The sequence below is a fragment of the Cavia porcellus genome, unplaced genomic scaffold, assembly GCF_034190915.1.
Source record: "Cavia porcellus strain 051 isolate PalLab524CR breed Dunkin Hartley unplaced genomic scaffold, mCavPor4.1 scaffold_11, whole genome shotgun sequence".
Lineage (NCBI taxonomy): Eukaryota > Metazoa > Chordata > Mammalia > Rodentia > Caviidae > Cavia > Cavia porcellus.
This window is the reverse complement of record NW_026947494.1, coordinates 28862654-28889044: the sequence shown is the minus strand read 5'-3', so window position 1 is coordinate 28889044 and position 26391 is coordinate 28862654. Positions and strand designations below refer to the sequence as shown.

Below are 26391 nucleotides of genomic sequence, written 5' to 3'. Positions count from 1 at the left end.
TGTAAACTCTACCACAACTACACAATATATCAAGAAGTTCTGTGTCTTCTCTCAAATTGGCCACTTTTTGATCCAGTTTATAACATAGTTACTTCTTCCTGAGATGGGAATGCTTAAAAGCATACCCTAAATAGACTATTTCATTTCCAGTTGCCTACTATTCTATTGCATAAATAAATAAGCTATTTTTAAACTAGATTTGGCTTTATTTAGCTATCCATATACAAGTATTTCAAGTGAACCACTTGGATAACTTAGATGCCTTCAAGATTTCGAGTAGTCTAATGTAGACTGTTTCAGGATAAGTAGCCATAATTAAAACAAAATTCCTAAGTCTTTAACAGAAAACTAAGAGGCATAACAAGATGGATAATTCCACTGACAAAGATTTTAATAGCCATAAAATTAAACTGTAAACAAATCAGTAAAGATACCTGAAATTGCTATACAAGAGGTTTTAGAAATCTATAAAAATTAATACAAAAAACAAGACTAGTCCACTCAGAAAAGAATAAATCCAAACCAGAGGAAAAAACACTCATTTCCAGTTGACATCTCTGGCATACGTAGAGTATAATGAAATGAATATGCTAACCTCTGGCAAGGTACAATTTTATGCAAGGAACAAACCTTGATAGTTAAAACTTTTATCCTGAGTTCCAATTCTAAGAAACCACAAATTTATATACAGGAATAGTTATCAATAAGCACCTATGCCAGCAATACAAACAAAACTGAAATATCCAACAAAGAATTAATATTGGTCAGATTATTCTGCTACATTACAAAATGGAACACTGTGCAGTAGACAGATTGTACAGGAAGACATAAAAAAATACAAGCCAAAAAAAGTAGACACAAAACATCTGCATGACTCACATAGATGCATTATGAAATACATATTTATACCTGCCCATTCAGCAGTGACTGACTCTAGTCACTGGAAAAATATTTGTAACCGCACTATCTATCCCTAGTGTCTCTTGTAGTTGAAATAAGGAGCATTTGTGAGAAGTTCAAATATTCTGGCACCCCCAAATGTTGTTCCTGAGTTTTAATAACTTGTATGTTGCTTATAAAAAAAAATTCATAAATTTACAAAATGCTTTCCACAGCTGATTCTCAAAAGCTGTAAGTTTTAATGTAAGTAAGGAAGAAAAGAAGTCAGGTTTTCCAAGGCTTCATTAACTGATTCTGAGGGTCAAGCCCTCAGAACTTTTCCACCAGTCCAACCCTACCTTGTCATCCACAAACTGTTCTTGAAATGCTTAATCTCTTTATAACAGATCTAAAATAGATGTTTTAATTTCAGATGTTTTAAACCAAAAATTTTTAATGTATTTTTGTTAGTACCTATTTTGACACAGTATTTGGGTTTGATGTTTTATAATTCTGAACACACAATACCCACCCCATTGCCCTCCTTACACACCTCTTATTCCTTCCCCCTTATGTAACAAGTCTCCCTTCTACTTTCATGACATCTTTTTTTACATTCCCCATATTAAGAGAAAATAAGTGGTGCCTGTAAAGTGGCTTATTTCACTTAACATAATGGTCTCCAGTCCATTCATTGTCCTGCAAATGACCTAATCCTATTATGTGCTACATTTCCTTTATCTATTATTCTGCACTCCTGTCTTGGTCACTGTGAACTGTGCCATAATAATTATAGATGAGTATGCATGTATGCCTTTAGAATGTAGACTTTAATTCTTATACCCAAAATTCTAAACAAGAAAGCAAACCTAAATTAAGTGTGCTAAACTAAATTTTTTAAAAAAGAAAAAAATTTCAGTAATAGCAAAGAAACTCTGAAAAGAGTACAAAATTAGCTGATGAGTTCTAGTGATACAATGCTTTATTTAAAAAAAGATAAACACCACTGATTGTAAAGTATTTTTTCTTTTAAATGGCACACTAGTTAGACATAAGGCAGTCCATGATAATCGATTTACAAACTGAATAGGAAATAAATATACATTAATTAGAAAACAACTTAGTTATCCATTTATTCATTTTGCACTTCGACTGTTCACCTTCTGTTTCAGTTTTCTTTGCCTTTTGTAAATCCTTTTTTTCCTTGCTTTCAAATCAACTTTTGGCTCTGGTTTTACCCACTGTATTTCTACTGGCTTTTCCTCAGCTGGTATAACAAAAACATCTTCAGTAGGATCATGTGGAAGAACAGTCTTTGGCTCTTTCTTTCTCAGTTTCTGCACCTCTTTTACTTGCTGCTTCTCCTTGTATTTTGCAGCTGTAATGGATCTTATGATCCGCCGATGCTGAAAAACAAAGATCAGATGCTTGGAATGAACACTTTAAGGCAAAGATATTCACTTTTGAACTCTATGTCCAGCCATCCTGTGTTAAAAAACAAGGCAGTGATTTGTGATTTGTACGCAGCAAAACCCAATTCAGTTTCGCATGTGACGGGAAAGTTATTACAAAATTATTCTAGCTGAAGAGTTCCAGTACCTCAAAAAACAAACAACAAAAAAAGCTTACCATGTTAGGTGACTGGTAGTGAGGATTTTCATATAAAGTTGGTCCTCCAAAACTTCCCTGAAAAACCTTTATCAGATTTAAGACAAAACGAGGTCCTATTTCTACAAGTTGAGCATCTTCATCTATGATCTTTAATAAAGAAAAAATTATTTTGGTTTGGATATATTATTTCTAATACGTAAAACTAGTTACAACTTCATAGAAATGTGCTAAAAGAACTGATAATCAAATTAAGGTAGAGACAAACTTGGTACATGGCAAATTATCAATATTTTCTGAAATTTACTGTTACAGATTTGTCATGAAAAAATGTTTTTTTTTCAGTGTGTTTCTTTTAAACTGAGTAATTTAAATCTGGTTGACATCCTGCTTCTCACAAATACTTTTTGTTAGTTCAGGTATGTCTGTCTACAAAGAAACATGTAAGCCTGGCATGGTGGCAAATGCCTGTACTCTCACCACTCTCAAAGGCTGTGACAGCAAGATTCAAGTCCAGCCTAGGTAATGGAGAGACTCTGTCATTATCTCAGAATAAAAATGAATAAACAAAGAGGACCCAGGAAGTAAGTAGCTTATTGTAGGGACTCTGGGTTTAATCCCAAATACTGGGAAAAAAGCGGGGAGGAGGTCATATTTAACTCTTATTTCAAGGCACACACTATAAGAGTCCAGGTCATACCATGTCTAAAATTTGTTCCTTCTGTTCTTTACAATTTCTCTGTTTCTACAAACTTATCTTGGCAAATTCCTGCTTTAAGATTTCTAGAATCACCTCCTCTGAATATGATTCACCTAATAGTCTCTCTGAAAGTCTCAACTCACAACCCCTCCCCACCCCCAGTGCATTCTAACCTTTTCTTTGAGAAACACACTTTATTATAAACTTTTTAGGACTTAGCTTAAGTTTGGAATGCAACTATCCTATACTTCAGATTAGATTTTTTAGAAAATGAAACATTCAGTTATTACGAAGTTTATACACTATCGACTGACAGTTGTGAGGTAGTAGGGATTATTTAAGGAATGAAATAGTAGATAGCTATTGGCAGCAAATCTCTGGAAGAAAAGGAAGCTATTTTACATAAAAAGACTTTTAATTTAAAAGCATATTTAAAATGTAAAGAAAAGCTAACCTGGAAGTTCCGAAACCATATCCTATTATCCAAAATGGTGAAAGTAAATACATGGTCCACAAATGGCTGGCTTTTGGGATGATACCGTGGTGTACTAAAAATCTATTTAAAAAAAAACAAAACAAAAAAAAAACAGTAGGTAATGTTACTCCCTTCTTCCAAGATCTACCATTTGTGTTTCTAATAGCTAAGTTAATCAAGTCTAAAGGAAGACATTCATTTATATTACTAAATGTATTTTCTAGAAAAGACATTTACCTGAATTAAGAGTTCTTTTAACAAAGCGTAATGTGACAATTCATCAAAAGCCTATAAAAATAAAATAAAAATGTCATGCAATAATAGTGACTTATTCAAAATTGGTTTTAGATTAACTGTCTTGAATTACATATGAAACTATATCCAGTAAAAAACCATCATGCAGACTAAAAAAAGTAGAAATCACACATGGAACAAGAAACTTACAGGGTCAAAAGACAAAAGTGGCCGAGAACCCTTCAAACAGTTTCCAGTCATCTTTAGTTCAGCGAGGGTATGAACTAGAAAAATTGTAACAACAAAAAAATAGTTATATAACTTTGGCACAATTATTACAAAAGATTTAAAATATTTCCATTAGAAAAATTTTAAATTGAGTCAACTTACTATTTTGAACAAGAAATTTGGCAGAGGGCCCATGAGGTGAATTTGAAACCCTGAAATGTATGAAAGAAACTTGGTCATTAAGAATCTAGGTCTTATTAGTCTTTCAGTTTAGTATTATTATTATTATTTCTTTTTACACTACGGCGAAAAAATAATAACTATACTACTAATCTGTTAGTTCATCAAAAAGATCAGCTGTGCTCTCATTGATTGTTTAATCATTTTTTATGCCTAGATCTTGTAACCTGAACAACTACTTCTTAGGTAACAATATGCAATATATTAACTAGTGTGGAAAAAAAGGAATCTAGAATACACTAAATGCTTGCCATCTTTCTACCATAAGACAACTAAGATGCTTAAAATATCCATATATTTAATTTTTAATGGCTTCAGAACTGTGAAATCAAATGAATTTGCTTCATTTTCCCTCCTTTTATAAATTTTTTCTTACCACATATAAAGATCTTGTTTTTTCTTAGCTTCAAAATAGATGCATTTATTGCAGTTTTTCATTTCACAGACCTAAGGGAAGCAAAGTATAGAAAAAAGTAGATAACACAACAAAACTAAAGTAGTTCAACTAATAACCAGCTTTCTCTAAAAGTAATTAAGCACGTTAATAGGCCACAGAATTCTATAAAGATAACTTTATTCACACACACACAAAAAAACCACTCAAAATTCCTCTCACATATTCTACACCAGGTAAACAGGATGCTCTGCACAACTCTTTGGTGGAAGTACCTAGCCTACTCTTTTTGGCCTAGCATTTTAAAGTAACTGATCTTCTGATTAGGAGTAATTTTTTGTGACCTTAGCCCCATGTACAAATGTAAAGACTGAAAATGCTCTAGGGATGAGGGATATCAGTTAAATTTACCAATCCTTATAAATCAAAGACATTCTTTTTTTTCCCCTTTGTACTGAGTTTTGTAGCTTCTTAAAATTTCATGTCACAAAATTTAAATTTTTCTCCCTTGTTTATACTATTATTTCTGGTGATCTGACTTCATAAAATCACTAAAGGATTGGTGAAAGGCAAAAGTTCACAAATCTACTTGAAGCTGCATTAAACTTCAACATCTTAAACATAAAAAAATCATAAGATTACCTCTTGTATCAAGGTAATATTCATAAACTATCTAATACAGTATTCATAAACTCTAAACAATTTGAGACTTTAAGCCTAACAACCTAAAAGAGTCTTCGGTCAACATTTTGTTTCTTTTTCATCTCAGAACAAATTACAATGCAAAGTCCATGCTACTTCTGGGCCTTGGTACGAGGGCCATTTTCCCCTCGTACTTCTGTAACACTTTTCCATCATACTTCTCTAATATTATGCTAAACAGTACCCCTTCAAAAAAGCCTTTGCAGTCCAGCTCAGCTGCTGAAAACCCATTCATCACTTCCTTTCTCCCATGTTTCACTGAAATTTTCCATGTAGTCTATGTTCATCTCATCAGCATGCAAACTCTGCAGTGGCATGCTCTTTCCACAGTACACAGAACAATACCATGTTATACCAGATGTTTAATCATATGAAAGAAGTCTTTCATAGCAAGAGAACTATCTTAAAACAATTGTTTTGAAAAATGTACTTTAAAACGTTTGGTCTCTTCAACAACACTCCGAAAATTTAACCTATTATGGTACTAGTTAGTAATACCTTAAAAGCAAATTTTACACATACATACTCTTACATATTTATATACTTACTGTCTACTGAGTGTATGTATTTGTTGTGGTACTGGGATTAAACCCAGGGTCTTCATGCTGAGCCATACCCCCAGTCCTTTTTATTTTGTGACAGTCTTACTAAGTTGCCCAGATTGTCCTTGTAATCCTCTTTCCTCAGCCATCCCAGAGTTCTAGGATTGGCAAAATGGTTTTTATGTGTTTTCGGTAACTTTCTAAAAAAAAATTCTAGCTGGGCTTTATGGCACATACCTGTAATCCCAGCACTCAGGAGTCTGAGACAGGAGACTGCCATGAATTCTACGCCAGCTTAGACTACACAAGAAGTTCTAGACCAGTGTGAACCACAGAGTGAGATCTTGTCTCAAAAAATAAAACAACTCCATTTTACTTGAATTAAATCATTCTTTTGAGCATCTACTATGACCTTTGCACAATACTAGATATTATGGAAGGGAAAAAAAAAGGTATCTCTGTCCTTAGGAAATTTCAACATGGGACTGGAGATTTAGCTCAGTGGCATGAGCGCCTGCCTTGTAAGCAGGCAGTCATGAGTTCGATCCCCGGTACCGATAAAAAGGAAAAAGACAAAAAAAAAAAAAAAAAAAAAAAAGGAAATTTCAACATGCTTGAGAAACAGACACATAGAAATGACTTAAAAATTACATACTGTACACTGAAGCACTAAATTGTGAGAGATTGACAGTAAGTACTATAAAAAGTCACAAGACAGGTTTTCAAAAAGTTCAAAGCCAGGCATGGTGGTGCACACTTGGAATCCTAGCACTCAGGAGGCTGAGGCAGGAGGATCATTGCAAGTTAGAGAACAGGTTGGGCTACAAAGTGAGCTCATGGACAGCCTATATGGCATACTGAAACCCTGCTTCAAAAAAAAAAAAAAATCATAAAATTTGAGTATCCTTCACAAAACAACTTTAAGTTGCCAAAGAGCCTATTTTTTTAATGAACTATCTTTAGTATTCCTAAAATATTTTCTTGTGGTTAGTTTTTCAAATTACCTCATTAATCACAAATAATTTATCCTTACGATCCATTTTAGTATCTAAAAAAGAAGAAAAAACAAGTTAGCAAAGTATTTTAAAACAACTTCAATCAAGTCATATAGGCTATTAGGAAATAATTTTGTATTTTTAGGCTACTCAATTTAAAGGAGATTTTGTAATTATCCAAGTGATTAGACCTGAAAACATAACCTCTAGATTCTTTTTAAATGTAAAGAACGTAAGTAAAAGTCCTCAAGAACTACAAATTATTTTAAGCAGTATTTCTTAAGACTTAAGGTAGTCATCCCTCAGAACCTGAGAATGGTTACAGGAACCCTTACCGATAGCAATGTCTTGACATGCTCAAGTCTCTTATGTAAAATACTGTAGTACTTCGATATAATCTATTTATATTCACATGCATACTTTAAGTTATTTCTATATATCTTACCTATAATATTTTATATAATACAAGTGCTTTGTAAGTAGCTGATACACTGTATTCTTAGGGGGAATAATGACAAAAGTCTGCATATGTACAGTATTGTACACTTTTTTCTGAATATTTTTCAATCTGCAGTTGGTTCAATCTACAGAAGCAGAACCCATGATATGTAACACTATGTTCTATGAATTTGTTTTCAAAAATAAGAAAATTCTCATAAAGAAGAGTATGTTCAATAAGCCCAGTTTAAGAAAACAAAAATCTGCTTAAAGTAGTATCTTAACCAATGAAAACACCTTTTAATTTTGAATCATAGTGGTTTTAGATTATCATAGAAAATACATGAATTCAATTTTCTCTCGCTAGTTTTAGATCTAAAGACATTACAACAGACTCTAGCTTGGAGTACTGTTGTAAAGCAGCAAGTGACTACAAATAATTAGCCAAAGGCTCTCAGCCTAGGCACAAAATAGCCACAAGATACCACTGCGTGGCTCAAGGTTAAGACCTAAGACATCCTATTGCTAGCAATAATAACATGGCATTCAGAAATAGGCTAAGCCCAATTAAAGTTTTCCAAGTCCTATCCCATACCCACTAATATTTAATAAAGGTGTTTTAAAAGTTCAGAAAGGTATACATGGCAGTCCTGAATAACTCAGAAGAATAAACTATTTCACTTATCTCTTAGACTCTAAAGGCATTAAAATGAAGCCATTAAATGTTTCAATAATATTAGAATATCTGTTTTTAAAAAATGTCTAATGAGTTTTGTAAAGAATTTCTTACAAAATGTTAATTTAAAAATTGAAGCACTTGAAAGGACAAAGACTGTAAGTGAAGAAAAAATACATAATTAGACAAGTTTATAAATAGAAATTTTTCAAGTATATGATATAAATGTACCTGGTTTAGAATGAGGCATCAAGGTTCTCAAATCCTGCATTAAATGTCTTGTTCTGAAATTTATTCCTCTGGAAGAAAAGATAAGAATCCGTTCCTTATTTTTCCACTTGCCCTAGAGAAAAATACAGCATTAAAAGATTTTTAAATCACATATTGAACATGTCTATTTTTTAAGACTGTTTATAAAGCTTCCAGAGTAAATTTCCTTGCTGTTTGCATATGCTGTCACCATCATTTCAATTTTCCACTTTGAACAATCCATTTACCCTTATTTTTTATATCATAAACACTATGCTGTGAATTTCTCTTTGCAACAATTCGTTCTTATTCTCACTATTCTTACTTAGATCCTTATAACCTCCTATCAACAGCAAATCCTCTAAACCACTCCCTAGCTTTCCCTCCAATAGACTGTATGGCCAACTAGCACCAGTTGCTATTGGGGTTTTTTGTTTTGTTTTGTTTTTTTAACAAGCATTACTCTGATCACAATCTTACCTTGCAGGGTTTTTAAAAGAAAGTTCAACATGACATAGTTTTAACACTGGATTTTAAAATATATTTTCACCTCTGTTGCCTAATATTAACCCTATCCTGAAACCAATCCACCAGCTCCAGTTTTTTAAGATTTTCAGCATTTCTTCACTTTTAACATTTTTGATTAGTTAGTTTCTCTTTCTCTCAGACTACTTCCTCTGTCTTTTTTTTTTTGAGACAGGGTCTAGACATGTAGTTCAAACTGGCTTTGAACTCAGCAATCCTCCTGCCTCAACCTGAGTTCTAGGACAGAGGCATGCACCACCAGATCAAAATTCTATCCTTTCCTGAAAATCCAACTCAACAGCTGCCTCCCTCACCATGCCTTGGCTTTTCTCGTAGGACAAAAGTTCTATCTCTTGAATTTCATAGAAAGTATCACAGTGTGACTCGGATTACAGATCCCGTTCTACTTCTTTCCACTCCTACCACAAACCTCTGAGTGAACCCAGTGCCTCTGCACCAAACTAGATTATTCAGTCTTTTTTTTGACAGGCTTTTGCTAACTTGTCCTTTCTGGCCATCCTTGGTCTCCCAGAGTGCTGGGATTACAAGAGTACACCACCACAATGACTTTTTTTTCAATAGGGGGATAGCAGACTTTTTCCTGCTCCTTAAAAGAAAAATGTAGGCATTAACACATGAAACTCTAGCAGAAGTTCAGCTTTTCACAAAAAATATTTTCATCTCTTAATTTGCATAAGACCAAAAAGTTAAGGATATCACTGTTAATAGCAGGGCCACAACTTATATTCATCTTTCAATTCTGAGTCACTTTTTTCTGTCATCACTTTACCCGGGGTTATTATTTGTTCAAAGCTGGAGTATTATGTCAAGAAGGGGGTCACAGAAATTAATAAATCAAAGGTGATCCTTGTCTTAAGCTTTAATTTTTTTTTGTCTTTTTTTTTTTTTTTTTAAATCGGTACCGGGGATCAAACTCACGACTGCCTGCTTGCAAGGCAGGCGCGTATGCCGCTGAGCTAAATCCCCAGCCCCAAGAAGCTTTAACTTTTGCCTCACAGTTAAGCTCATGGAGAACCTGTGCTCACTTTTTATTAAAAAAAAAAAAAAAAAAAAAAAAAAAAAAAAAAACAATTTCAAGAGATTTTAGTTTCCTTCTAAACTCCAACGTTCTTGAAAAAGCAGTCACACTCCAGCTATGTTTGCCATACCAAGGCCAGTCTATCTTGTTACATGGTACATTAGAAAATTGCTGAACCCTAACAAAATCACCTTATCTAGTATAGTTTTTATCGTATTTTGAGCTAAAGATCTGATCAACTAAATTAGGATCGCGATCCAAAAGATAGCAACTCTTTAAAGGCTTGTATAAGCAAGCTTCAGGATTAATGAATGGCACTGGTTCACAACGGCGGAATATGGGATTCTTCACCACTGGAAAACATAACCAACAGAGAATAGACTGAGTAAAAGCATTTTCCCAGAAAAAAAAAAAAAAAAAAACAAGTAAGCGAAAGAACACTAGAGCTTCCGAAACCGGCCCGAAGATACCTCCCAGTAACAGGGGTAAGGGTCGGTACGCCGCCGCCCACGAGAAGGCGGCCACGAGCGCCAGGGTTAGACGTTAACACTGTGCCCAGTCCACGGAAGAGGAATGCTGACCGCGCTCCGGTAACACTCTGGGGACTGGAAATTAGCAGAGCACTAGTTAAACAGGCATCCGAGAAAGGCACAGGGGAGATCGCCACCGCAAGTACAGCCCCTTCTACCTTGGAAACGGGGCCTGGGATACGGTCTTTCTCTGCTTCCTCCATCTCTTCTGCCACAGCCGATGACTTAGCCGGAGATCCGGCATCTTTTTTGTTTCTTTTTGCCTTCTTCGCCTGAACCCGCAAGTCCCCATGCCGTTTCCTCTTGGCCGCAGCCATCTTGCCTCACCACGTTTATTCTTGACAGTACTTCCGGTTCTGTCACTCGCTAATCTCTCCGTTCTCTATGGTATCTTCGCTTGGCTCCGCTGTTCCGCTCTAGCTCTATGGTGCCTTTTTCCGGTTTCGGAGTACTGCACACTCGACTATCTAGCCGTCCTTCAACTCTATGGTTGCCGGTGGCGGGAGGATCCGAAAAGAGCGGCGGTAGTTTCGCTGCTGTCTCTGTAATTCTCCGGGAGTTGCAGGTCTTTTGTTCAGGGACCTGGGAAGGGCTCTCTGGCATCCATACCCCACCACAGAAGTAGAGTTTCCGTCCCCAGGACTTCCTTGAATAAGCTGGAGCTGCCTGGTAAACGGGCTGGTTAATGGAGTGCCTGGCACTCGCGGCGTCTTCCGTGGACGCAGGCCCGCGCCCTAGAGTGTTCTCTTGGTTCGCAAGGGCAGGATAATGACCCGGTAGGGGTTCAGACAGATTCTGGGCGAATGTAGTCCTTTTGGCATATGGGGCATTATTTCTGCCCAAAGTAAAAGCTACAGTCTCAGTTGCTTATTTTAACGGTTTGCAACTTTTCATGCATCACTGTGTGCATACCAACGACGAGGAAACGTATACTGAGGTGACTGACCTCAAAAGCAGAGATTAAGGTAGATCTGGTCAGCCGAGTTAAACTTCCAGGCCCCTTCCACTTGCTGTCGCGCAGGTTAAGATTTCCGGCCCTCGTCAGCACTAACTGGTTTATTGTCAAATCTCTAGGTGTTGAGCGATCTGCGGGACCTGCTCCTTGGAACGAATGTGTGATATACCATGCCCCTCCTAACTCAACACGTCCGAGATGAGAACCGTCAGTACTGCTTAGTGGCCAGCCTTGACAACGTTAGGAATTTCTCCACTGTGTTGAAAGCTATTCATTTCCAAGAACATGCCACATGTTTCGCTACTAAAAATGGAATCAAGGTTACTGTGGAAAATGCAAAATGTGTGCAAGCCAATGCTTTTATTCAGGTATGCAAAGAAGGCACCTTTAGCCTGTGGCACTAAGTTTCCTGAATTCTGGGAGGCCTTATTAACCTGTTGAGTACAGTTGTTCTAATGAATAATAGTTGAAAAAAACTAAGATGTTTTCCTTGGTAAGGAGAAACTTGTCACAAGGAATTAGGTCATTGTTATTTTTAAAAGAAAGTGAAATTTAGACGCTTAAGTGTTTTCATTCTTTAATATAGTAACATCGTTTCCATTTTTACTTTTCTCATAGGCTGAAGTATTTCAAGAGTTTCGGGTTGAGGAAGAGTCTGTTATATTTCGAATAAACTTAACTATCCTTTTAGACTGTCTATCTATTTTTGGATCAAATCCTATGCCAGGTGAACCATTTTATTATTAAAGACCTAACATAACAAGGGAGGAGGGTAGAAGGGAGTGTAGACATGATCAAAGCAAGATATATGCATGTATGGAAATGTCATACTGAGGCCTCTTAATAATTACATGTTGATAATTATAAAAAATAAAGACAAAAGCATACAGAATGGTCAAATAAGAGAGAACACAGCAAGGTATTTTGAATATAAACACATGAAGGTGTTTAGGATATAAACATTTCTTTGGAAAATACTCATCTTTCAGTGGTCAGTCATGGGTTATAATTGCAGTATTGAAGATTTAGTAATTTTTTTTTCTGGACTTTTTGAGACAAGGTTTCACTCTGCAGTTTAGGTTGGCCTTGAAAAAGTGAAGGCTGGCCTTCATTTTGTAGGTCAGGCTGTTCTTGAACTCAGTAATCCTCCTGCCTCAGCCTACAGAGTGCTAGGATTACAGGGATGCACCACCATGCCCAGCATAGGAGATTATAAATTTGAACTAAAAAAAGAAAAAGACTTTGAACATGTCATAAATATTTTCAATTTCATCTTTTCCCTGCCATATTAAGAATTACCCAACTACTTAGTGGCAGAGTAAAGTAGAAATGAGTTCTCCTGACTCCTAGTTTACTGTGTTCCAATTTTTAAACCCTGTTTATTATGTCTAGTTCCTCAAATATTTCCCATATGTATACATTTCTTTAATTTGCGAATTATTTTTAGGAATTCTGTTGGTATGGGTAGAAAACTAAGAAATCCCCAGAAAAATGATTGTTATTTGCTAGGAAATCAACTTGATATTAGCTGGGGAAATTCAGTTCTGGTTCTCTAGAAAATATATTTTAATTTTGCACTGACTGCTCCAGAAAAAATTAAACATTTTCTAATGCAGCCCTTCCCAACTGTTTTTTTCCTGAAAGCATCTGCCTTCCCTTGTTCCTCACTATAGCTCTATCCAGTAAGGAGGAAGAGCTGTGATGTTCTGTTATATTCTTTCTTGCCATTTGTGATTTGAAGTGTTAAAATTTACATTGCCCTTAGATTTCTTCTCTTCTGTTCCCAATATGATCTTAAAATCTGAGAAAATCTAAAGAACAGGCAATATGAAACAGTTCACATCTTGCACAAATTGAGCCTTCAAGAAACAGCACCACTATTTTGCAACTATTCTGTTACTGGCCATTTTTATTCTTATGGAGACTTTCCATCGTGAAATTTTATATAGGCTGACAGAGAGTGAGACAGACAGACTGCCAAAAGAATGCATACACTTACTAGCAATTTGCCATGCTAATGAATATCTGGAAGCTAATGGCTGTCACTCTGAACTTACAGTTGTAGTGGCCACTTATAATTGCAGAGACCAAAATTAACATATTAATCTCATGATTTCTCAATAAATATTAGTATTAAAACATTTATAGTTTTCCTGATATAGGGGGTGGGTTCTGTATAAAACAAGATCAGTAAGGAATAGCTTAGACATTTTTGGTAAGCTGAAAATTATTAGTTAAATTTTGTTCTGATTCCCAATTTTCCTGTAGTTATTCTAAGGACTGTAATTCTTATAAGAAATTTGGCAGAATGAGAATGAGTTATTTTTTATTGCTTTTATGTGTTATTTGGAGGAGAAGCTAAACCAAGAGGTTTAAGCTGAGCCCAGTGTGATTTCTTTCCATTACAGGGACTTTCACTGCACTTCGGATGTGTTACCAAGGACATGGTCAGCCTTTGATGCTATTTCTAGAAGAAGGAGGAGTGGTGACAGTCTGCAAAATCAATACTCAGGAGCCTGTAGGAACTTTAGACTTTGATTTCTGCAGCACCAATGTTATCAGTAAAATTATTCTGCAGTCAGAGGGGCTCCGTGAGGCCTTTTCTGAATTGGATATGACGAGTGAGATCCTACAGATGACCATATCTCCTGACAGGCCCTATTTCAGGTAATGGAAGGCAGTGCAGGGATAGTTCAGGAAGCCTCTATTCAGTCTCTCCACTTACACATTTGTCTAGTTTATGCAGTTCTTATCCAAGTTCCTAGAAGTTTTCAAAAGTTCAAGAGTTTTATTCTTAATTCATAATTTTACAAATCAAGAGACTTAAAACCTAGAAGAGACACAAGTTAGGATTTTGTAGTTAGGTAGTGTTGGCTTATAGTTGAGAAACCTGGTTTTCTAATCCATAAACTAGTAGTGTTTTCATTGTTGTACTACTTACTGTTTTAGGTCAGGTTATACCATAAGAAAAATTGGGTTTAAATGTTTGAAAAAGGTGTTTGTATTGAATGGTATATTCAGGATGCAAAAAGATGTAGACACGTCTTGATACATGGTTTATACGCTTGGTATCTGTTGGTTACTACAGTGTGCATATCCCTTTTAAGACTTGCAGGAATAGCTTAAAATTAAGGCATATGAGAGGATGTGAAAAGCTGAGAAGCAACAAAATTACAGACCTCTAAGTACTAAAATAATACTCATAGATACTTGTAGGTTCAGAACTTGAGTACTTAGGGAGTAATGGTCAGGAAAGCTTCCTAGGGCAAGGCAGTTTTCACCAAGAGTACAATGTCAAGTTAACTAGGTGGCAACAAACAGCTGAAATCTCAGCCACCCGGGAGGCTGAGGCAGGAAAATCACAAGTTCAAGGACCAGCTTGAGGAACTTAGCAAGACCAAGTCTCAAAAGAAAATTTTAAAAAAAGTTAAGGGTATAGTTTAGGGGTAGATTGCATGATACGGCCCTGTGTGCAATGCCAGTGCTCACCTCACCCCCCAGTACCCACTCAAAAAAATTACCAACAATTACTGATACTTCATTCCAACAAATTACAAAATGGCAAGTCTTATTTTTCAGGATTAGAATCGATTTAGAGACTCTTAACAATTTAGAAAAAAGGATCTAAGAATTTTTTTATCTTTTGAAATATTTCAGAATAGTAAAACATAAAGAAGATAAATACATACGGAACAAGAAGTATAAGTTGTTTCTTTTGCATTCCACTTGAGATGAACTGCAAGCCTGTCTTACGGCATTAGACAAATAAAAATGTGGTTTGAGGTGTGTTAAACTATTAGTTAACATAGAAATCAATGAAACTCCACTTAAAGGTATTTCAGAGAATCCCCTTGTTAATGAACTCTTTACATAGATGGCTAGGTACATCACGGTATCTTTCATCTCCAACATCACAAACAGTTTTGTGGTAGGGAAGTGGAAGGTCAGACTTCTTTTTGATGTGTTAAATTTGAGATCTGTGTGAGAACAGGGAGTAGGTGAATGTCAGGAGGTCAGTCCAGACTAGAAATTGAGATTTGAGAGCTGTCCTTATGGCTGGCATGATGCCTGAGCAGAAGATATGCAGAGAGAGGTTATGTTGGAAGGAGAGAGAAAAGATAGACTCTAGGAACAGTAACACCTGGGAGAGGGCACTGGTGCCAAGCAACACTTAAGGTCTGATCCCTTTGCTCATACTGCACTTAGCAGCATGCAGACCCCATGGCAAATCTTACTAAGTTCTTGCAGATTAACAACAAAGAAAAATTTGAAATTGTCTCTGCATAGTTGATATTGCTAAGTGAAGAAGGCCCTAAAAGTGCTTCAGAGCAATATAAGGTACAGACAAGCCATAAGTGCTGATATGCAATAAGGGTTAGGGACAGGATCCAAGTAAGCTCAGTCTTCCTTCCTGCCTCAATTCTCTCTTAGTTACATATTTCTAAATTTAAGGACATAGGAAAATCATTATCAATATATATAGACTGATGAGACTAATTTTCTTCAAATCTGTTGCTAATTCGCTAGTTGCCCTGTCCTTCCGCAGAAGCCTACGAGAATCTTTATTATGGTGTTTGTTAAAGTAATTGTAAATTGGTGGTGAGGGTGGGGTGTATTGTTTTCTGAGATAGGATCTTGGTGTAATTCAGGATACCTTAAACTCAATGTGTAACCAAGGTTGTCTCAAATTTGCAGTGATCCTCCTGCTTCGTCCTCCCAAGGACTGGGATTTACAGGCGTGTACTATCACGCTGACCTTAACATTCATTTTATGTGCCTCTTTGACTCACTGGCATAAGCTCTTGAAGGAAGTGATTATTTAGATGTTTATTGTTGGCACAGTGAACAAATGAGTTGCTTATTTTCTACTACAGGTTATCTACTTTTGGAAATGCAGGAAGCTCCCACCTTGACTATCCCAAAGACTGTGATTTGATGGAATCTTTTCACTGTAATCATACCCAGGTCAACAGGTCGGTTCTTAATATAGAGGTTGCCATTGATGATGACAGTAAGGTTAAATACCAACTTTTAATCAGTTAATAAAAATACATAACATTTAAAAAAAATGAGTGGAAGGATGCTTGATTTACTTGGAGATATGAGATTATAGTAGTTGATGAATAAAACAAGGAGACCATATTAGCAAATTGGATAAATATTGGATTTGATTCTTATATTTGCTGTTTAGTAGTTCTTGCTAATGTTTATTCTTTACTTGGAGTTATAAGCACTGTATGGTGTATCCAAATAACTAATAGGTTTTTATTTATTCTTATACAGGTACAAGCTTTCCTTACTGAAACCCTCTACAAAGGCATTGGTTTTATCGTGTAAAGTATCTATCAGGACAGATAACCGAGGATTCCTTTCATTACAGTATATGATTAAAAATGAAGATGGACAAATATCTTTTGTGGACTATTACTGCTGCCCAGATGAAGACATTCCTGAATCTGAGTCCTGAGTATGAGAATTTGCAGTGATATTTATGCATGTTGATAATAGGCTGTGATCTCTGAGAACAGAACTCTTCATGATTTCCTGCTGTATTTTCTATAGGGAAGAAGGATGGAGAAGATAGGAGCAAAGTCTCCATAGTCTAAACAGTTGCTATGTGTTTTATAAATAAATGTTTCTTGCAGTCATAGATTACCCAGCTTAATGGACTGTCCAGTGGTTCTGTCTTTTGAACTCACAACAGGCATAGTGAGTCAAGATGGAAAAAGTGTATGTTTTACTTACATAGCACATTTCAAGAACTAGAGGTTTAAAGTTTGATGATGCCATATCATCAAATATTGCCATAAATATTTTATTTATTTACTGTTCGATAAAGCAAAGGCATATGGAAATGGCCTGTTAGCTTGAATTCTGGAGAATAAATCTTAAAGCAGACTAGTTCACAAAGTGACCTGTCCAGACCACTGTCAGAATCATCTGGAAACTTGTCAAAAACTCTAGAGTTGACTAGTGAAGTCAACAATCTAAGCTTTCTCAAGGGATTCTGATGTGTGCCAGAGTTTGAGAACTATTGTTTTAACCATACTTAATTGCACCGAGGTGTTTGTTTTCTTTTGTTTTTTTGTTTTTTGTGGTATGGGGTATTGAACCCAGGGCCTCACTGAGCTACATCTCCATCACTTTTTGAGACAGGATCTCACTAAGTTCCTCAGGCTGGACCTTAACTTGGGATCCTCCTGCCTCAGTCTCCCAACCAGCTGAAATTAGAGTGCATGTACTACCACACTTACTCAGAGCTAGTGGCTTTTATATACATTCATCTCATAAACATTCTGAAATTAAGGCATCACTAAACCATTCTGAATAATTCTTTGTGATTTATTTTTAAAATAATACATCTTTTGAAGAAGTCTGTGACAGATTATAAGCAGCCTTCAGAATTACAGATTTCTTCTTAGAGTTGTTCAATGCAGTAAGTACCTTCCATTTACCTATAACAACTTGTTGACGAAAACAATGTACAGAAAACCAGTTATTATGTGATACAGTACTCCTCTGGGTTTTCACTAAAATACTTTTGTGGAATACAAATATTCTTTGTATCTAATAAAATACAATGGTCAAGTTATCTGATACATTTTCTAGTAGAAAAAAATACATGACAAGATGAAGTTTTTATCTTTGTTACTGTACCAGGTGACACTGACATGACATCTCTGCCATGGACTAGCACCCTCGGCCTTGTGGGTATGATGGCTCTGCATGGGGCAGACTGCAATCATGATTCATTTCGCCTCCCAGGCCCTTGCCCGTTAGTGTCAGTCATTGTGAGCATTTCTTTCCCCAAATAAAAGTGGCCTGAACTATGGACCACTTGAGAACCAGTGATACTTACTAGCATGTGATGGGACTTTTAGAATGCTCTACCTTAAAACAGGCCTTTGAGCCTTAGTGGAAGTTGGTTGGGAGAGTATTAGAGCAGGTGCCCTTTCCAGAGGAATGGCCTTTCCAGAACTGCTGCAGGCCTGCTTCCCAGGCACAGGCACAGGTCGGGGTGTAGCCCAGGGCAATCTCAGGGTGCCCCACTGCTGTATAGAAAGTTAGAATTCTATAAAGTGTAGTGTATATTCATGAAGGAAATTGATGAATTTTTTTTTATTTAGATAAATACCATCAGCATATCTGAAGTATAATTATAAAAACAGTGTTTCAAGGACTATAATTTTTTTTCTGTTCAAAGCAGGTCAGAATTATAGCCCATTTAGAATTTGTATGACATCTTTTACAACAAGCCTGGCTATCTCACTCACCCAAAAACAAATAAACTTAAGATGGTTAATTGTTGTTTTTGTTCACTAGTGTGTCTTGCACCTAGAACAGTGCCTATAGTAAGAATTCAATAAATGTTTGTTAGATGAAAGTATCTCTACTTTCACATTGTCTTTTAGCATCCTATTAGTCATTATTCTGATTACTTAGCTCTAAATTTATTTTAATCTAGCATTTTTGTTGAATTTACTATATAAATGGACTTAACCATGTTAGGTATTTTTGCACATTTAAAACTATCATTTTAGCTGCCTGACTTTTCAGCTAGAGTCAAGAAACCAAAAATAATTTTCTTAAAAAATTGGATGTGATGTCATATAACTATAATGCCAGCACTCAGGAAGCTGAGCCAGGAGTATCGCTAGGAGTTTGAGGCTAGCCTGTCTATGTACAATGAGTTCAGGGCCAGCCTGAACTACATCATGTGACTGGATCTCAAAAAAAAAAAAAAAAAAAAAAAAGAATTAAAAAGAATTTAATGTATTCTTTTAAAATCACCCTAACCTGATGGTGCTGATTTAATAAACAATTTCCTATTTATGTGTGTTCTGTTTGATGTAGGAATTTTCATTGTCTTAACTTTGTTTTGGATGCAGTGAAAGACCACGAGAGAAGAGTGCTTCTTCAGGCAGAGGCTTTGATACTAGCATAGTTTCACTTCATGTTTGGCATATGGAGAATACAAACATAATTTTTTAAGAGTTTTAGTTTTGCCCTTTTGGAGCTTATCTCATTTTCAGTGAAATCATGCTTATCATAATGAATAGGCCATCTGTTTTTCTTCTTTATCATTCATTTGATGTGCTTCCACCTAGAACTAATTTATTGCCTCAAAATTATAAGAACAGTTTATTAAATTCTACTTTTCCAATAAAAAAGGTGTTGACACAATACTTTTTATAATAAGCCACAGAATGTTATCCAGGAGTTCTAGTAAAAATAAGCTGCAGTTGCTGGAAGGGTAGCATGTAGCATTCTCAACAGCTTGGAGTAGAAATCTTTCAGAACAAGGTAGGTTCCCTCCTTTTCTATGACTTCACATTGCCTACCCCTTATCATTGGAAATAAATTTTGTTGGTCCTGGGGAGTTGGAGAAGTTACATGATATCCTTGTTTGTGCTTTGCTTTCATCCTCTTTAGATAGGCAGTGTGCCTTCCATACACAGGTCAGGTTATGTGCACCCTGTTGGCAGTCAGTAACCAAGGGGTTATCCACTGTAAGCAGTAGAGAGGCAGTTTCCAATCAGAAATGCCATGGGCAATTTAAGTGCTTCTGATATCCATCTCAGTCATAGCCAGAGGGCTTAGTAGAGTGTTTTCTTTTTGGAATTAATAATTTGTTGAATGATACAAGACATAGTAAGCCAGAGATTTAGCTCAGCGGCATAAGCACCACGTGCCTTGCAAGCGCGCAGTCATGAGGTCGACTCCCAAACCAAAAAAAAAAGTAGCAGTCCTTTGGTAAACTGTTATGGATTAAAGACTGTTGGGCAACTTAACACCAGCTGAATTAAATCACCATGGCGCTATGTGTAGATGGCATGCCTGAAGAAAGTTGCCAGCATAAATAGAGACAAAGAAGAGCTAAGCATTGTAGGTTTCTGTAAATATTGCTGTTTTGAGCTGTTGGTTCTCGTGGTGCTCTGGAGGTGCTCGTTGGTTCTGGAGATACTCGTCATGGCTAACTTCCCTAGTGTAAGTATGACCATTGACATCAGAGGAGCTCAGGACTTTGTTGGTGAGAGTGGCTGTGGTTCACTTTGGGGGAGCTCTGGTTCTTACATCGAGCATCAGTTCCTGGCTCTGGAGGGGAAGACCTGTCATTTAATATCCAGGAGAAACTTGTCATGCTGGCTTTCTGTCATTTCTCAACTTCTTAGCATCAGAGGAGCTCGGGACCTCCGTGTCACAGAGCATGGCTGTAGTACTTTTCAGGGCAGCCCTGGTCTTTGGTTTGGTTTGAGTGTGACTTCTCAGCTCCAGCTCCTTCACCCTGCTGGCATAGACTTTCTAGCTTTCACCGCTGACCTTTGGACCTTCCCAGCACAGATCCATAAAAGAGACTGTCAGGAATCCTCATCAGCTCTAGACCCCCAGTTGGACTCATGGGAGGCATTGTCATGGGAGGCTCTAGGTTTTCATTTGGATTCACACAGGATATTGCAGTGGGATCCAGGCCCTTGGCTGGATATTCTGAGTCTTTAGCGTTGTGGACGTATTTCCTGTACTTTCTTGTGTTTAACTCTGGGTGACCATCATAAAATAATATTATAAATTCTGTGTCTTAATTCTAATTGTTCTCACAACCCCTGATGACAACATAAACAGATAGTCAGAGGTGTGAACTGACCTTGCATGAAGAAATAATTGAAAACCCAGAAACTCAGCTGGCTGGTGGCTGGAGTGAATCTGCGCCATCCTGAGCACAAGGTAGACTTTAAGAACATCTCTTCCGGAGCTCAAGGACCCGCCCAGAGCCCAGCCACACTAGGCTGTGCTTGGCAGGTTTCAGGCCTGCCCAGGACATGCCCAGTGACCTTCTCCCAAACCGGGAAACTTGGTGGCAGTGGAGGTAAATTTGCACAACCTTGAGCCCCAGAAAACTTTAACATTATCTTTTCCAGAGCTCAAGGACCCATCCCATCCAAAGCCCAGGCACACTTGACTAGCCTTGGGCGGTTTGGGGACCAACTATATTACGCCCAGCAAACTTCTTCAATTACAGCATTTGAGAGTAGGTGAAGTGAGTTCCACGGCAGTGGTCTTTGCCCAGGGAGAGCTTCAACCCTTCATCCACAGTGGTTAGGTGCCTGCCCAGCTACCTGAAATATTGAAGGTGGCACCTGAGGGCCTGAGGACCTAACTGGACCAGGCTCAGCAACTTGCATTCAGTCGAGCAGCCTAGGGCACAGGAGACGATTTCCAACACATCCAGGGGAAGCCTTGGAACAACACTGGAAGCATAGAAATATAGGAAAATGACAAAGCAAAAGACCAAAATGAAATCTCAAACCTCCAGCCCATCCCAAGAAACCTTAGGAACTATGTACATAGAAGAAAATATATGCTATACACCTGAAATATCTGAAATAATAGCAACTGAAATAAAAAAGCAACTGGGAAGCTTTAAAGGAATTCAAGCTAGAAATAATCTCCCAGGTAAAAGAAAAAATGATAAAAGTAATGAAAAATGCTTAACATATATGAAGAAGACACAGTTAAAAAATTGGAGGAACTAAACAAAAAGAATCCCGGGATGAACAGTATAAGAAACAAACAATACATAAAGCAGATGCAAAGAGATATACAGGAAATCAAAAATTCCATTGAAAGTTGTAAAAACCACCTCAATGAAAGTGAAGATAGAATTTCAGACCTCAAAGACAGGATTGCAGCTAACGAACAGGAAAGGCAAGATCTTTTAAAAATAATAAGGAATCAGGAAATAACAATTCAACAGCTGCAAGATGATGCAAAGAAAAACAAGATTGATAGGGATAAATGAAAAAGAAGGGGACAACATAAAAGATGTCAACAAGATATTTAGAAAAGTAATAGCTGGAAATTTCCCAAAATGAGAATGAAAACTGACATCAGGATCAGTGAAGCATATAGAACTCCAAGTAGTCATAACCAAAATAAAACCACGCAGACATATAATAATCACTATGCCAGAAATCCAACATAAGAATAGAATTTTAAAAATTTCAGAGAGAAAAGACAGATGACCTATAAAGGAAAACCTATCAGAATCACAACAGACTTCTGAGTAAAAACAACAAAGTCAAGAAGAGCATGGAGTGAAGTATTTCAGATCCTAAAGGAAAATGATATCCAACCTAGACTGATGTACCCTGAAAAACTGTCCTTCAAAATTGATGGAGAAATAAGACACTCGCGTGACAAAGAACAGCTGAAGAACTTCATGATCATCAAGCCAACTCTGCAAGAATACTGAAAGTTTAGATACACTTAGGAAAAAAACCACTAAGCAAAGCAGACAATTTAACAGCACAGAAAAATAAAGATTCAACAGCAGAAAGATAGTATGTCAATGACAAACCAACATATAACAGTTTTAACCATAATGTAAATGGTCTCAATGCACCAATTAAAACAGACTGGCAGAATGGATCAAGAAATAACATTCAACCATATGCTGTAAACAAGAAACCCATCTAAGCCAAAAGGATACTCACAGACTGAAAGTCAAAGGATGGACTACTCTGTTTGCAGACAAATGTGAACTTCAAGCCAATAATGATCAGAAGAGATAAAAAAAGATCATTACATACTGGTTAGGGAAAAACTTCAAGAGGAAGAGATAACAATCTTAAATATATATGCACCAAATTCCAGAGCACCCAGCTATATAAATCAAGTATTAACAGAAATGAAAAACCAAATTAGCAGTAACAAAATTATAACAGGACACCTTAACATGCCATTGACACCAAGGGACAGATCAACCAGACAGAAAATCAGCAAAGAAATAGCAGAACTGAATCACACATGTGAACAAATGGACTTGATAGATAAATACAGAGTGTTCCACCCAACAACATCAGAATACACATTCTTCTCAGCAGTATATGGGACATTCTCTAAAATAGATTATATATTAGCCCACAGAACATATTTAAATAAATGCAAAAGAGTTGAAATTATCCTATATATGTTAACGGATCATAGCGCCATGAAATTAGAAATTAATGATGAAAGGTAATGCAAAAATCCCACAAACACATGGAAACTGAGTAACACACTTTGAGTAATCAGTGGGTTACAGGGGAACTTAAAGAAAAATTAAGCAACACCTACAAGCAAACGAAAATACAAATACAATTTACCGAAATCTGTGGGATGCAATGAAAGCTGTCCTCAGAGGGAAATTTATTGCACTGAGTTCCCACATCAAGAAAACAGAATGAATACAAATAAATAACCTGATGCTACACCTCAAACATCTAGAAAAAGAAGAGCAAGTCAAGCCCAAAGCCAAAAGAAAAAGGAAATTATAAAAATCAGAGCAGAAATTAATGCAATAGAGACTAAGAAAACAATCAAAAGAATCAATGAATCAAAGAGTTGGTTCTTTGAAAGAATAAATACAATTGATAAGCCCATATTTAAGCCCTTTATTTAAAAAAGGGAAGAAATAGCTCAAAGTCATGCAATAAGGAATGAAAAAGGTGAAATCACTACAGACTCTGTAGATACAGATCATCAGATCTATTTTGAAAACCTCTACTCTCATAGGTTTGATAACACAGAAGAAATAGATTCCTAGAAACATATGAACTACCAAAGCTAGGTCAAGAAGATGTAAAACTGCTGAATAACCCAATATCTATTAATGAAATTGATAATGTAATTAAGTCATTACCTACAAAGAAGAGCCCAAGTCCAGATGAATTCACTGCAGAATTCTACAAGAAATATAAAGAAAACTTACTGCTGACACTCAAACTCTTCAAGGAAATTAAAAGGGAAGCAATCTTTCCTAAATAATTCCTGGAAGCAAATGCCAGAAATGCTAGTACCAAAACCTGAGAAAGACCCAACTGAAAAATAGAACTACAGGCCAATCTCCCTAATGAACACAGATGCAAAAATCCTCCATAAGATATTGGCAAACAGGATGCAGCAAATCATCAAGAAGATTGTACACCATGACCAAGTGGGATTCATCCCAGGCATGCAGGGATGGTTCAACCTATGTAAATCAATAAATGTAATCTACCATATCAATAAAGCCAAAAGTAAGAATCACATGATCATTTCTATAGATGCAGAAAAAGCTTTTGATAAGGTCCAACACTCATTTATGATAAGAAGCTTACAGAAAATTGGAGTAGATGGTCCTTACCTCAATATAATAAAGGCCATCTATGACAAACCAACAGCCAGTATCATACTAAATGGCCAAAAACTGAAGGCCTTTCCCTTAAAATCAGGCACAAGACAAGGATGTCCCTTATCACCACTCCTATTTAATATAGTACTGGAGATACTAGCCAGAGCAATTAGACAAGAGAGAGAAATAAAAAGGGTAAAGATACGAAGAGAAGAAGTTAAATTATCATTATTTGCAGATGACATGATACTTTACATAGAAGACCCCCAAATCTCCATTGAAAGACTCCTATATATAATAAATAAATTCAGCAATGTAGCTGGATACAAAATCAGTACTCAAAAATCAATAGCATTCCTATACACTTACAACAAAATCACAGAGAGAGAAATAAGAGAAGCCACACCCTTCATGCTAGCATCCAAAAAAATGAAATATTTAGGAATCATTCTCACAAAGAAGTAAAAGACCTATATAGGGAAAATTATAATACACTGAATAAAGAAATTGAAGATGATCTTAGAAAATGGAAAGACATTCCTTGCTCATGGATAGGAAGAATAAATATTGTGAAAATGGCCATTCTCCCAAAACTGCTATACAAATATAATGCAATCCCAATAAAAAATACCACCAGCATACCTTATAGATCTAGAGAAATCACTCCTAAAATTCATCTGGAACCATAAGAGACCTAGAATAGCAAAGACTGTTCTAAGCAGCAAAGGCAAGGCAGGAGGCATCACAATCCCTGACTTGAAGTTATACTACAAAGCAACTGTAGTATAATCAACATGGTACTGGAATCAAAACAGAGCCAAAGGTCAGTGGAATACATTAGAAGATACAACCACAACTACAAACACACACAACCATCTTATTTTTGATAAAGGGGCCAAACAGGTTCACTGGAAGAGCGACAGTATCTTTAATAAATGGTGTTGGAAAACCTGGCCCTCCACATGCTGAAAATTAAAACTAGACCCATGCCTATCACCATATGCTAAATTAAAATCTAAATGGTTCAAAGACCTGAACATTACAACAGAAACACTAAATCTATAGGAAGATAAATTCGGTAAAAACTTTGAAGACATAGAGGTAGGTAGAGAATTCATGAACAGGAATTGAACGGCATGGGAAATACTTCCCAGAATCAATAACTGGGATCATCTCATATTAAAAAGTTTCTGCATGTCAAAAGAAATTTCCAGCCTAGTGAAAATCCACAAACTGGGAAAAAACTCTTAGTGAACTCTTCCTCAGACAAAGGACTTCTGCCTAAAACATATAAAGAATTAAAAAAAAATCAGACCCCCAAAATTCAAAGATCCAATCCAAAAATGTGTATCTGAGATGAATACACACTTCTCAGATGAAGAAATACAAATGGCAAATAAATACATGAAAAAATGTTCATCATCATTAATCATTAGAGAAATGCAAATTAAAACCACACTGAGATGCCATCTCACTCCAGAAAGAATGGCCAGGATCAAGAAAACTACCAACAACAAATGCTGGAGAGGCTGTGGGGAAAAAGGAACTCTCCTGCACTATTGGTGGGAATGTAGACTGGTGCAACCATTGTGGAGGTCAGTCTGGAGATTTCTCTGAAAGCTGGGATTGGAAGTCCCATTTGTTCCAGCTATTCCACTTCTAGGCATATTCCCAGAAAAACTGAAAACATCATACCACAGTGATATATGTGCACCCATGTTTATAGCAGCACAATTTAATAGCCAGATCTTGGAAACAACCTAAATGTCCATCAACTGAGGAACAGATAAAAAATTGTGGTATTTTATACAATGGAGTACTACTCAGCTATA

The 26391-nt window shown here is 36.4% G+C and overlaps 2 protein-coding genes across 7 annotated transcripts; one reads left to right on the top strand and one right to left on the bottom strand.

Moving 5' to 3' along the window:
* Positions 1-1843: 1843 nt before the first annotated feature.
* Brix1 (biogenesis of ribosomes BRX1) lies at positions 1844-10870 on the bottom strand. Of its 2 annotated transcripts, none has more exons than XM_063258054.1 (10): positions 10613-10870; positions 8343-8410; positions 7007-7050; positions 4741-4811; positions 4287-4336; positions 4107-4180; positions 3900-3950; positions 3642-3743; positions 2509-2637; positions 1844-2285 (listed from the first exon to the last, which is right to left on the bottom strand). In XM_063258054.1, exons 1-10 carry the CDS (start codon positions 10744-10746, stop codon positions 2016-2018), a joined length of 993 nt encoding a protein of 330 aa, XP_063114124.1. In that variant the 5' UTR covers positions 10747-10870; the 3' UTR covers positions 1844-2015. The 2 variants fall into 2 exon arrangements, with proteins under 2 accessions (XP_063114124.1, XP_023421031.2); XM_023565263.2 differs by having other exon boundaries at positions 8343-8454; positions 10613-10846.
* On the top strand, positions 10371-17074 carry Rad1 (RAD1 checkpoint DNA exonuclease). 5 transcript variants are annotated; one of them, XM_063258057.1, is made up of 6 exons: positions 10371-10514; positions 11529-11777; positions 12028-12136; positions 13818-14076; positions 16284-16382; positions 16693-17074. In XM_063258057.1, exons 2-6 carry the CDS (start codon positions 11580-11582, stop codon positions 16874-16876), a joined length of 849 nt encoding a protein of 282 aa, XP_063114127.1. In that variant the 5' UTR covers positions 10371-10514; positions 11529-11579; the 3' UTR covers positions 16877-17074. The 5 variants fall into 5 exon arrangements, with proteins under 5 accessions (XP_063114127.1, XP_063114125.1, XP_013008335.1 ...); XM_063258055.1 differs by having other exon boundaries at positions 10373-10596; XM_013152881.3 differs by lacking the exon at positions 10371-10514 and adding an exon at positions 10964-11123.
* Positions 17075-26391: the final 9317 nt, after the last annotated feature.

Coding starts and splice junctions, on each gene's coding strand:
- Brix1 (XM_023565263.2), bottom strand. CDS start 10,771: ATGGCTGCGGCCAAGAGGAAACGGCATGGGGACTTGCGGGTTCAGGCG. Junction 8,455..10,612: donor TCCCAGGCCCCGTTTCCAAG/GTAGAAGGGGCT, acceptor ATTTTTCTCTAG/GGCAAGTGGAAAAATAAGGA. Junction 4,812..7,006: donor AATTATTTGTGATTAATGAG/GTAATTTGAAAA, acceptor TGCTTCCCTTAG/GTCTGTGAAATGAAAAACTG.
- Rad1 (XM_063258057.1), top strand. CDS start 11,580: ATGCCCCTCCTAACTCAACACGTCCGAGATGAGAACCGTCAGTACTGC. Junction 11,778..12,027: donor AAGCCAATGCTTTTATTCAG/GTATGCAAAGAA, acceptor CTTTTCTCATAG/GCTGAAGTATTTCAAGAGTT. Junction 16,383..16,692: donor AATCATACCCAGGTCAACAG/GTCGGTTCTTAA, acceptor ATTCTTATACAG/GTACAAGCTTTCCTTACTGA.